The sequence below is a fragment of the Jaculus jaculus genome, chromosome 1, assembly GCF_020740685.1.
Source record: "Jaculus jaculus isolate mJacJac1 chromosome 1, mJacJac1.mat.Y.cur, whole genome shotgun sequence".
In the NCBI taxonomy this organism is placed as follows: domain Eukaryota; kingdom Metazoa; phylum Chordata; class Mammalia; order Rodentia; family Dipodidae; genus Jaculus; species Jaculus jaculus.
In genome coordinates, this window is record NC_059102.1 from 307,679,130 (window position 1) to 307,691,135 (window position 12,006).

At 42.0% G+C, this 12,006-nt stretch overlaps 1 protein-coding gene across 1 annotated transcript in view; it reads left to right on the forward strand.

The window, feature by feature from the left end:
* Positions 1 to 659: 659 nt before the first annotated feature.
* The window catches only part of Dpt (dermatopontin), a 30,487-nt gene continuing 19,140 nt past the window's right edge, over positions 660 to 12,006 (forward strand). The window contains exon 1 of the mRNA XM_004658811.3: positions 660 to 991. Within this exon, the coding sequence (XP_004658868.2) occupies positions 687 to 991 (305 nt within the window). The 5' untranslated portion in view covers positions 660 to 686. The remainder of the gene's footprint in view (positions 992 to 12,006) is intronic.

Sequence of the window (12,006 nt, forward strand, 5' to 3'; positions counted from 1 at the left end):
CATTATTCAGATTTAACCCACTATATATATAAGAGTAGAGCACAGAGTCTTCATGTGGGTGTGTCCAATTTCCACAGCTCATGTTTAGATATAACTAACACCCATTTCTCTCTACATGAGCCAACAGTACTTCCATATGAAACTTAGGTACTAAAACTGACATATCCATGCTTATAGCTTATAAGGTTAAAAGATGTTGGACTGAGGACTTAAAAGAAACCAAGCATCCAGGTTGTAAGAATATAAATGGCTATGTGCCTTTAAACTATTTTTGTATTTTGAAATCACCGTTCAGATCCTAGAAGGCGAAGTGAGAGTACAGATACAGGGGTTTGCTGGTGAGGGCTGGAGTGAGACAGAAAGGTGGAATGGTGAGAGAGGAGAGGCAGGTATGTCACTGAGGGTAGTTCTCAGTAAATGTTTCCAGGGGCAGAGAAGCTGCTAGCTTTTGGAGAGTGTCACTTTGATTTTTCATGTTCTTTGCATATTCCTAGAATTCCACCTTAAGACAAACTGAAAATACTTGCAGCCAATTTCTCAGCGTGGAAAAGTTTTGCTTGAACAATGACACACTGCATTTGGATCCTGTTCCCCACATCTGGAAGCCACATGTCAGCAGCAACTGTATAAAAGTCAGCCCAGAAAACCTAGCATGACATTTTTTTTTTTGCCAAAAGCCAGGCAGCATGGACCTCATTCTCCTGTGGGTGCTTCTACCACTGGTCACTGTGACCTGGGGCCAGTATGGTGATTACGGGTACCCGTACCAGCAGTACCACGACTACAGTGATGATGGCTGGGTGAATCTGAACCGCCAGGGCTTCAGCTACCAGTGTCCCCATGGGCAGGTGGTGGTGGCCATAAGGAGCATCTTCAACAAGAAGGAAGGCTCTGATAGACAGTGGAACTACGCCTGCATGCCCACACCTCCGAGCCTTGGACAGCCCACGGAGTGCTGGTGGGATGAGATCAACAGGGCTGGCATGGAATGGTAAGGAGCAGCCAGTGCACTGGGGTCGGAAACATTGCTGCATGTATTCCCCCTCTTGGGGGATGCTTGATTTTTCAGGGAATAGCCATGTCCATAGCCTTGAAAAAATGCTGCCACCAAACTTGCTATTGTATGCTATGGAGGGGCCAGGCTGCCACAGGGCGGAAGACATCACAGCACCAAAATCCAAGTCAGGGAGTGTCCGTGGCAGATGGACCACTTTGTGGTTCTGTTTCTTCCAGGGATATTCCTAGGCTGTTTGGTTCACAGGCTGGTTGTCGATCTGTAGAATGTTTATCAGAATACGGATTGTGAAGTACTTAAGTTGAAATGACTTGAGGAACTACATAGTAATTGAATGTGACTATGACAGTGGGATGAGATTTCCACCTTGTAATGATTTCACTTTACTGTTTTCCAGAAGTATTGATCCATAATAGTTTGGGGAAAATAAACAATTGCGTCCTCAGCACATAGTATGAGAGATATTGATTTAGAGAAAGTGAATGGGTAGAACAGACAAAGAAATAAATAGAAGCAAAGGGAAGTGAAAGTAAAATGATTCTCTGCTGTTCTGATTAAATGGGTTCTGTCCATTTTGAGTGCTTAGATTCTTCGCTCTGCTAGGATTAAAGTGGATTATGTGGCAGGAATGTGGTTTCTAAAGGCCTTCAGATAGGTGCTGTTCTCCCAACTGTGCTCTGTCCTAGGCAATGGAAGAGAAATGATCATAGTTTTGTGCTTCTCTGTGCAGTGGACTGACTGTCCAGGCCAAGCACGGGTATTTTATCAGAAGCCCATCCCAGAAGACCAGTAATTCCCAGCTTCCTAGATGGTGCCTGGACTGCAGGGCTGGGGTAAAAGGTGGAAGCTGACACTGAAGAAGACAAACCCAAAGGGAAGGAAGCCCAACCCATAGGCTGCCACATATACTGTCCCTACAGCAAGTCAGAAAACTGCATGCAGGTTTCCAGCCCAGTCTTGTTGCAGTGAGGGACTGGGAATGATCAACCAAAAACCTTAGGGGTTGGCTGGAGAGAAGGCTTAGCAGTTAAGCGCTTGCCTGTGAAGCCTAAGGACCCCGGTTCGAGGCTCGGTTCCCCAGGTCCCACGTTAGCCAGATGCACAAGGGGGTGCACGCGTCTGGAGTTCGTTTGCAGAGGCTGGAAGCCCTGGCGTGCCCATTCTCTCTCTCTCCCTCTATCTGTCTTTCTCTCTATGTCTGCTGCTCTCAAATAAATAAATAAAAAATGAACAAAAAAAAAAAACCTTAGGGGTTATGCCACTGGCAATGTGCAAGGAAATGACACAGGTTAGTGGAGGAGGCTAAGCAAGAAGGTGACATCTGAGCAGGCAGTAAACAAAATACTTTATATAGATTACCTCATTGAATCCTCAAAACAAATCTATAAATCATTTTACAGAGAGACAGACTGTGGCCTACAGATAAGGTGGTTTGCCTCAGCTGTGGATCGGAGGTTTGGATCCAGAAAGTATTAGCTCTGAAGAACATATGGCTCAGCCTAAGGATGAGCTCCTGGGAGCCTGCTGTCCCTACCTAATAGGTACTGTCAGTAGAGACTCGGGCTAGTTCCTCATCCTTGGGGAGAGTGGGATCTGCAAGAACCCAGAAGGAGGCAAGCTCTGTTACTATGACTGAGGAGGTGCCCAGACAGCCTGTGGAAGCAGTAGGGAAAGACAGTCATACAGAAGTCTGTGGATGGAGGAACCAGGGCTATAGAGGCTGTTGCCTAGACAGCCTTTATCAGGCCATCCTCAGTCACCACCACTGCCTCTGGCCAAGCAGATTTAGCCATGTAAAACCCTTCCAGACAGATGGCTGATTCAGAAAAATCAAGCTTGCCTTGAGAATGACCCCAGCAACTGCCTGGTATGGACGGTAGAACCTGACCTGGTTGCAACTGCCTCCCCATTTTTCCCACCTCAGGATCGTGATGGGAATGAGGGGATCTTTGACACCCCTTTGTTAGAGCTAAAGTAAAACAGCATTCAGCAAAGATTTCTACAATCCTGGAGAGCCCTGCGCTGAGTCAAAGCCTGGGGTTTGGATCTGGTGCTGAGGACAACACCGTCAGGGAGACCTTAGCTCAGGGCTTGGCTTTCATGGGCTGTTGGATGAGAAGCCTTCAGACTGCAACCACCCGAGGCTCCACAGAGCCGTGGCTTGCCTGAACGTGCACCTGGCACATTCTCCTGCATTCTGCTGATTTTCTTTCGTCTTTCTTTCTTTCTTTCTTTCTTTCTTTCTTTCTTTCTTTCTTTCTTTCTTTCTTTCTTTCTTTCCTTCCTTCCTTCCTTCCTTCCTTCCTTCCTTCCTTCCTTCCTTCCTTCCTTCTTTCTTTCTTTCTTTCTTTCTTTCTTTCTTTCTTTCTTTCTTTCTTTCTTTCTGTTTTTCTTTCTTTCTTTCTTGTGCTTATCCCACCTAGAGAGAGATGCCAAATGATGCATATGGTGAAAGTTACCAACTAGTAACTAGTTTGTGGTGACTTGGCAAACTATCTGAAGCAAAGCAAAAGAGGAAGTGAAAGAATGTGATGGGGGGAGGTGAGGGGGTGGAAATCTAGTGTAACACCGGCAGGTAAAATGTCTCTTTCCCCTCCTAGTTCTCTGCATTTTTGGTGTGCATAACCTAGGATTTTCCCATTGCTCCTTCCACTCACTGTTGCTTCCTTGAGCTGGAAATTAGTAAACATGAAAAACTGTCTTTAGGACCCAGCTGCCCCAGAACTGATACCATCACTCCCTGGGTTCTTTTCAAATGGCTATGACTTTGAGTTCAGATTCTAATCTCAGTGAAAAATTTGGAAGGAAAGAAAGCTGGGGAGGAATTACATCTTGCCACTGGCAGCAGACTCTTAATCTGTTCTGGGGGAGAAGAGTTAATGGTTTTCTGCAGTTTGGCTAATTTGTATGAGTAAATTAGCTTTCAGGTTTGTTTTTAGAGGGGGAAAGATTTTCTAGCACAAACTTGACAACAATACATAGGATTTGGTTTAAAAAACAAACAGCTTGTTAATAGGGCATCATCTCTGGAGGGTACTGTCATCTTTGCGGAGTGATATAAAACACTGCTGTTCATGATGGTTTTTCTGCTGAAACCACCTTCCACATTCTGGACTGTGAAGCCCACTGCTGGCTGCCACCACCAAACATGCCAGGAAGCTTTACATGGGTCCCCATGAGTGCATTTGCCATTGCACAAAACTCCTGTGTTCTCAAGGCACATATGGGTTCCATGCTGGAATGCCACAGTGAGACTGAGCTGTCCTGGATGGAAGGGGCTTTAACTTAGGAGTGTACACAAGTCCCAACTGAATCATCTCCAACCTCTGTAGCCTTGAGTGTTCAGTTTCTCCTTCCAAAAAAGAGAGAGGCAGTGAGGGAGGGAGCATGAGAGGAGAAATGGGGGGAAAGGATGCAAAAATGTAAGAAAATTCTAATGCAAACTTGAAACAAACACCTGGTGCTTTACATCTTACTGGTGGAAAGTTAGTAAAGATTTAGTGAATGGTTTTCCTTCTTTTTCTTCCTTTTTAAATTTAATATTTTATTTTTATTTATTAGATAGAGAAGCAAGTAGAGAGAAATAGAACACACCAGGGTTACTTTGTGCATCTGGCTTACGTGGGACATGGGAAATCAAACCTGGATCCTTTGGCTTTGTAGGCAAGCACCTTAATTGCTAAGCCATCTCTCCAGCCTGTCTTCCTTTTTTTTTAACGAGAGAGAGAGACAGAAAGAGAACTAGTGTGCCAGGGCTTCCAGCCACTGCAATCAAACTCCATACACATGCACCACCTTGTACACATATGCAGCTTTGAGTCATCTTGTGCATCTGACTTACATGGGATGTGGAGAGTGTAACTTGAGTCCTTAGGCTTTGCAGATAAGTGCTTTAACCATTAAGCAATCTCTCCAGCCTGATGAGGCTTCTTTTGAGCAAATCAGGTTTATAGAAAGTCTGAATTCAGAGGAAGAACATTTTATATGTTGGCACCATTTCCTCTGCATGCTTCAGAGAATCCCTCCTAAATGTTATATATTCAATGCATTTTTATTTTAATTTTTAAATTTTTAATTTTCTATTTTTAAGGAGAGAGAGTGTGTGAATGGGTATACCAGGGCCTCTTGCCACTGCAAACAAACTCCAGACACATGTGCCACTTTGTGCATCTGGCTTTACATGGGTACTGGAGAATTGAACCCAGGTCATTGTGCACTGTAGGTAAGCACCTTTTATCACTCAGCAATCTCTACAGCCCGTCGTTATTTTTTTGTGTATGTGTATAATGCACATGTGCTATACATGTTCGTATGTGTGGAGGCACACATGTGAGTTCCGATGCATGTGTATGTCTGTGCTAGAAGTTGGCAGAGGGGTCTTCTTCAATTGTTTTCCACCCTTCTCTTTGAGACAGGCTTTCTCACTGAACCTGAGGTTCACCTGATTTGGCCAGACTAGCTAGCTAGCAAGCCTTAAGAATTTCTCCTGACTCAACTTTTTTAGCTCTGAAATTACAGGGACACCTAATACTGTACCCAGGTGGATACATTGGCCAGGAATTCAGTTTAGCACAATCTGACTGTAATTAAGACCAAGGTTCGATATAGTAGAGGAAACACCCTAAACCCTGTCCTGAGTATCTCATATGCATGGTGATCAGTTTCTCTAAACCGATGTCTCCCATTCTATACCTTCCTCATACTCTGCTCTCTATAGTATGCACATCAATACCAGATCTATATTTGCATGTTGCCATCCTCTAAAACATAAGCTTCATGAACATAGGGACTTTTGTCATCCACCATTCCCAGTACCTAGAAGAGTGCTGGTATATAGCATGCCTTCAATAAATATGTGGTGAAAAACTATGTCGGTTAAGTATAAATTCTGGGACCCTAGCCCTAATTTGTGTGTTGATTTTTGGTTCATAATATTTTCTTCATTTGTACATTGGTCCATTCAGGGATTATCAGTGATTATTATCATGAACTTTGCCAGACTGAGATGACCCTGAGTTACTTACAGTCTAATCTTATTTCACCTTCATAATGGTCTTAGGAAAGAGGCATGAATTACTAACTTCATTTTACACCTGAGATAGGGAGCATGGTGCCAAAACATTAGAGTTGCCCATTGATGGCTAGCTAATGGTGAAGCATCCAGGTAGCTGGTTTGAAATCCTGATATTATTATTATTATCATCATTGTATTTGTTTATATGAAAAGGCTACTAACTCCATGTAAGAATAACTTCTGAGGGCAATAAGGTTGTGTGTGGGAACATGAGATTGTGGCAATCTAAGAGTCTTGCCAACTTTCCATTTAGGTCATGTTACTAAGGACTGGGAATCAATTGTCTGGAGGAACCTGAGATATGAAAAACTGCTCTTGGCTCTTCATATAAGGATGGCAAACTTCCCTCCTCCCAACCCACGATTTACCTCTGGTTCAATACCTGCTGGATATAAGCTTCTCAATTAATAATAGGCTGCCAGAAAGCTGGAAACCTTCCTACTGTGTTTATGTGCATGCATATGTGTGCATGGGTCCATTTGTGCATGCATGTGTATCTGCATGTGTCTGAAGGTTTATGAACTTCGAGAAGCCAGACAGACTGTCAAAGTGCAGGCCCTCTACACTTACACAAGTCATTCAACTTTCACATCCAAGTTCTCCTCCTACGGAAACAACTCTTTGAAGTTGTTGTGAGAATTATGTTTTCTGGATGATTGAAATAACTAATGCTGGTAGAGTTCTTAGTACAATGCATGCAAACGTAAAGTCCTTGGTTATTTGTGACTACTGTTATGAATACTCGGGGAAACTAAGTCTCACTGGGATAAATCACAAGTAAATTACAAAGCTGAAGTGGCAATGGATATTGATAGTTTACAAAATCCAGAATATGGGCCATTTTGGTTTTTAAATATATAATTCAATTCTAATCCAGAAATATTAAGTGCACATTTATAAACATCTTAACTATTTGTCACAGTATAATAGGTGGGAAGCATTAGATCAGTTTTCTAAGCATTATAATAATTGATGTTCATGTAGCCCCATGGTTGAGCCTACTACCCCCTGTATGCCTGAAATTTTCAGGACATAAATACATTTCAAAAAAAATAATCTGGGTCTCCTCAGAGGCTCTTTGGGTAGTCTGATGTTCATATATTTATAAAATGCATCTTTATACCCAGAATAACTGTTCAACTGGTCTAGCAGACCTAAAACCATGATACAGGCTTGAGCAGGGGAAGAGCAAACTATACAGCTTGGCTTTACTTACAGACAGTATTGATGTCCCCATCACTGATGTGGGATGATGAATAACAAGAGGCATGGTGTTTATCTTCATACAGCTTGCTCTGTCATACTTGGAGGTCACTGGATGAAGAGCATGTTAGATGAAATGGATGATGGTTACTTTAACATGGTACAGGGTTGACATTGAACTGAGTTGGAATGGTCAGGAAAAGAGAACTACTTAGAGGAAGGGAGGCTCTCTAAGGCTCATCTCATTGGCTCCTTGGAGGAGTTCAGCCCTGGCCATTCATAACAGAGGCCCCAGGACTTAAGGTAAATCCAGAAATACAAAAACTCATTTGATATGGCAACATTGCCCCCAACTGGGTTTGTCTCCACTTTATTGGATACCATTCTATTTCATGTTTCCAATATCTTTGCTATCATAAATTTGCTTATCAGCATCAGTTCCCTAGAAAAGATTCCAGACCAAGTATAGCACCATGCATAGATTTTAGTGAATACTTGTTGAAAGATTGAATAAATATTCTACAATTCTATGAACTATGTTGTAAATGCCTGACATTGACTCAAAAAATTATTCCAGAAACAACAGAATTAGTGCAAGCTAAAGCTTGACTCTGAAAGAATAAAACTTTTTATAATGAAGGCCTTGTCCAACTTTGAGAAATGGGGGGAAATTGGGGAGAGTTGAGAAGGTGATGACATACAGCCCCTCCTCCCCCAGTGCATGGATTATGGGCAGAGTCACTCTTAGTCCACCCCTGAAGTGGGGCTGGAGGCAAGCTAATACTAGCTCTTGAGACACATTTCTGTGGAGTAGGAAAAGAGAAACAGCACAACCAGTCCATTCATTTTATAAGATTTTGAGAGCTGCTGATCAAAATGGTACAGCGTCCCTCTACTCTGCTCTATATCAAACTCAACCGCATCCCAAGCACGCTAAGTACTGGGACTTTCAATAAGTCTGAACTGAAGCTAGCAGGTATTAGATTAGAAGAATAACTCTCCATGGAGCAGTTCATAGAAAAAGCTAGCTCTTCACACACTTCCCAGTTCTGGCTTCTGTTGTTCTTCTGGTCTAATAGCCCTAGACTTGATAGTGCACACAGACAACAGGAGAAAACCTGGCAGGAAGGCTGACAGGAGACAGCACAATGCAGTTCTGTGTTTCCCAGGAGCAAGAGCAGAAGATTTGGCCTAACATAAACCTGAACTGTGGCTCTGGTCTCTCGGTTGCTACAGTGGTCAGGGTTTTTCAGGCATGATTTTACTGACTCACCTGGTAGCTCAGGTGAGGCCTTGAAAGCATGCTCAGGTCAGAGCTGGGACTAGAACTCTGGCTTGCTGGTTGCTCAGGTGAGCTCTCTCCTGTTACTTGTTGCTTCTGTTTTACTATATACAGATATAGGGAGAGGGTTTCTGTCTTTGTTGCCAGGGTAATGGCCTTGAGTTAAGCCATTTTAGAAAGGCCATTTTCTTCAGAACATGTCTGCAGATGTCACAGGAAGATTAATCACCTCTTGATTCTCCTTCCAAAAAACCTCTAGTGTCCGGTAGATCAGGACAAACATTACTCCTGTTTGTGAATCTGAAGTTGGTTTTCAGCCTTCAAAATGATGACAAAAAAAGAAGGGGATAAGAGGGTTTAGAAGTTCTCCAGGCCCTCAGAGGCTAAGGGAGTGGTCCCCTGGAGTCTGGGGTTAATAGGCTCTTTTGCAGGCCATTCAAAAACAATAATCACGTTCTTTGAAGTGAATCAGTGCCTAGGCCTGTCTTTGGGCCACTGACTATTGCTTTTTCTTAGTTGGAATATGTTCAACAATTCAAGCTTTTCAAGCTCTCTCGGCCCTGTCAGCTGCCTCTACCTCTTCTTATCTGCCTTGCTCCTGAACCTGCCATTCTGCAGCTATGCCGAAAGTTCACATGAGCCTTGTTATGCAAGAAGCTGTTGAATAAAAAAAAATTTTTTAAGGGCTGGAGAGATAGCTTAGCAGTTAAGGCATTTGCCTGTGAAGCCAAAGGACCCAGGTTTGATTCCCCAGGACCCATGTAAGCCAGATGCACAAGGGGCACATGTGTCTGGAGTTCCTGTGCAGTGGCTAGAGGCCCTGGTGTGGACATTCTCTGTCTGTTTGTCTCCCTTCTCTCTATCTCTCTCTCTGCTTGCAAAACAATAAAAAAAAATTTAATTTTCAAAAAGCTATTTAAAAGGTGATTGAGCATGAGATAAATAGATCAAAGAAGCCTTGAAAAGGATACTCATTTTCCTCCTTCATCCTCTAATACGCTATTGTTGTGGGAGAAGAAAGAAGCAGAAAGATGGTTCACTCTACCAATTTCCATGAAAAAAATTAGAGGGAGTGTCAGTGTCTCTCATGGACTGGAGTAATAAGCTCTTACAAGTTAAGTCTGCCTCTGATTGAGGGAAACAGCTGGTCAGACATTTGTGGACTCATTCTTTTATTAGTCACTTGCTGGATGAGTATCTGATTCCATGAAGAATACAAAATAAAGATTAAATGACCTTTTCCCATAAGGACTATACTATCGGTTTGGGAGTAGTAAGACACAATAAAGCATAAGTGCTATGAAGTATGTGGCTAAGACATCCATTATCAGTGAGCTTGTGCTAGAGGACCAGTAGCTCAGGGAATGGGTATGAATTCACTGATATAAGACAGGGAGCAGCTTTCTCAAAGTAGACTCCTGTTTACTATGTAGACAAAATGAAAATGTGACAGCACTGAACAACTTATTAAACATTAAAACATCACTCTCCTAGGAACTGTATATGCATTGTCTTCATTGGTCTTTAGAAGTACTTCAGTCATGTGATGTGATTATGGCCATTTTAAAATTGTGGAAACCACTCAACAATGTGACACCTGTCCCAGGTGACACGGGAAGCGGTGGAGCCACAGTCCAGCTGCCATAGCACACGTCTGTAGCCACTCTACCATGAGGCTCTTCCCAACGTGAAAAGGCACTCCTGCCAAGATCTGGTTCTTTCACACTACCAAACTCCCAAGCACGTTCATTCTACAAAATATGAAAGCAACCTAAGTGATGCTAGAGAAAAAGATTCATATTCACTCATTTTCACCAAATGTTCTTGGACTTGGAGTCTGAAGGATCCAAATGGTGACATGTGAGAAAGTCACACAGTACATTTCCCACACAAGCCATGGGCTTGCTGCTTGGATGACAGCCAGTGAAGAATTAATGAAAGTTAGATTGCCTTCATAAGTAGGAATTTGGGAGTTGGAGAGATTGCTCAGTGGTTAAAGGCACTTGTTTGCAAAACCTGCAAACGTGGGTTCAATTCACCAGTACCACATAAAGCCAGAAGCACATGACATATTTGTCTGGAGTTTGTTTGCAGTAGAAAGAAGCCCTGGTATGCTCTCTCTTTTCTCTCCTCCTCCTCCTCCTCCTCCTTCTTCTTTCCTTATTCTCAAATAAATAAACTTTAAATAAAAGAACTATGAATCTTAGCAATAAGGCAAGAGACACACATAAAAGGGATATAAATTGGAAAGGAAGAAATCAAGTTATCATTATTTGCAGATGACATGATTCTATACATAAAGGACCCTAAAGACTCTACTAGCAAGCTGTTAGAGCTGATCAAAACCTACAGCAATGTAGCAGGATACAAAATAAATACACAGAAATCAGTAGCCTTCATATATGCTAACAACAAACACACAGAGGATGAAATCAGAGAATCACTCCCATTCACAATTGCATCAAAAAAAAAAATAAAATACCTTGGAATAAACCTAACCAAGGAAGTAAAGAATCTATACAATGAGAACTTTAAAACACTCAAGCTAGAAATTGCAGAAGACACTAGAAAGTGGAGAAACATCCCTTGTTCCTGGATTGGAAGAATCAATATCGTGAAAATGGCAATCTTACCTAAAGCAATCTACACATTTAATGCAATCCCTATCAAAATTCCAAAGGCTTTCTTCATGGAAATAGAAAAAACAATCCAAAAATTCATTTGGAATCACAAAAAACCTCGAATATCTAAAATAATACTGAGCAACAAAAAAGAGGCTGGTGGTATCACCATACCTGATTTTAACCTATACTACAGAGCCATAGTAACAAAAACAGCATGGTACTGGCACAAAAACAGACATGTAGATCAGTGGAACAGAATAGAGGACCCAGATGTAAGCCCAAGTAGCTATAGCCACCTGATATTCGATAAAAATGCCAAAAATACTCATTGGAGAAGAGACAGCCTCTTCAGCAAATGGTGTTTTGAAAACTGGATAAATATCTGCAGAAGGATGAAAATAGATTCTTCTCTCTCGCCATGCACAAGAATTAAGTCCAAATGGATTAAAGACCTTAACATCAGACCGGAAACTTTGAAACTGCTAGAGGAAAAAGTAGGGGAAACCCTTCAACATATTGGTCTTGGCAAAGACTTTCTGAATACAACCCCAATTGCTCAGGCAATAAAACCACAGATTAACCACTGGGACCTAATGAAATTACAAAGATTTTGCACCGCAAAGGACACAGTGAAAAAAGCAAAGAGGCAACCTACAGAATGGGAAAAAATCTTCGCCAGCTATATATCTGATAGAGGATTAATATCTAGGATATACAAAGAACTCAAAAAGTTAAATAATAAGGAATCAAACAAGCCAATCAAAAAATGGGCTATGGAGCTAAATAGAGAGTTCTCAAAGGAAGAAAT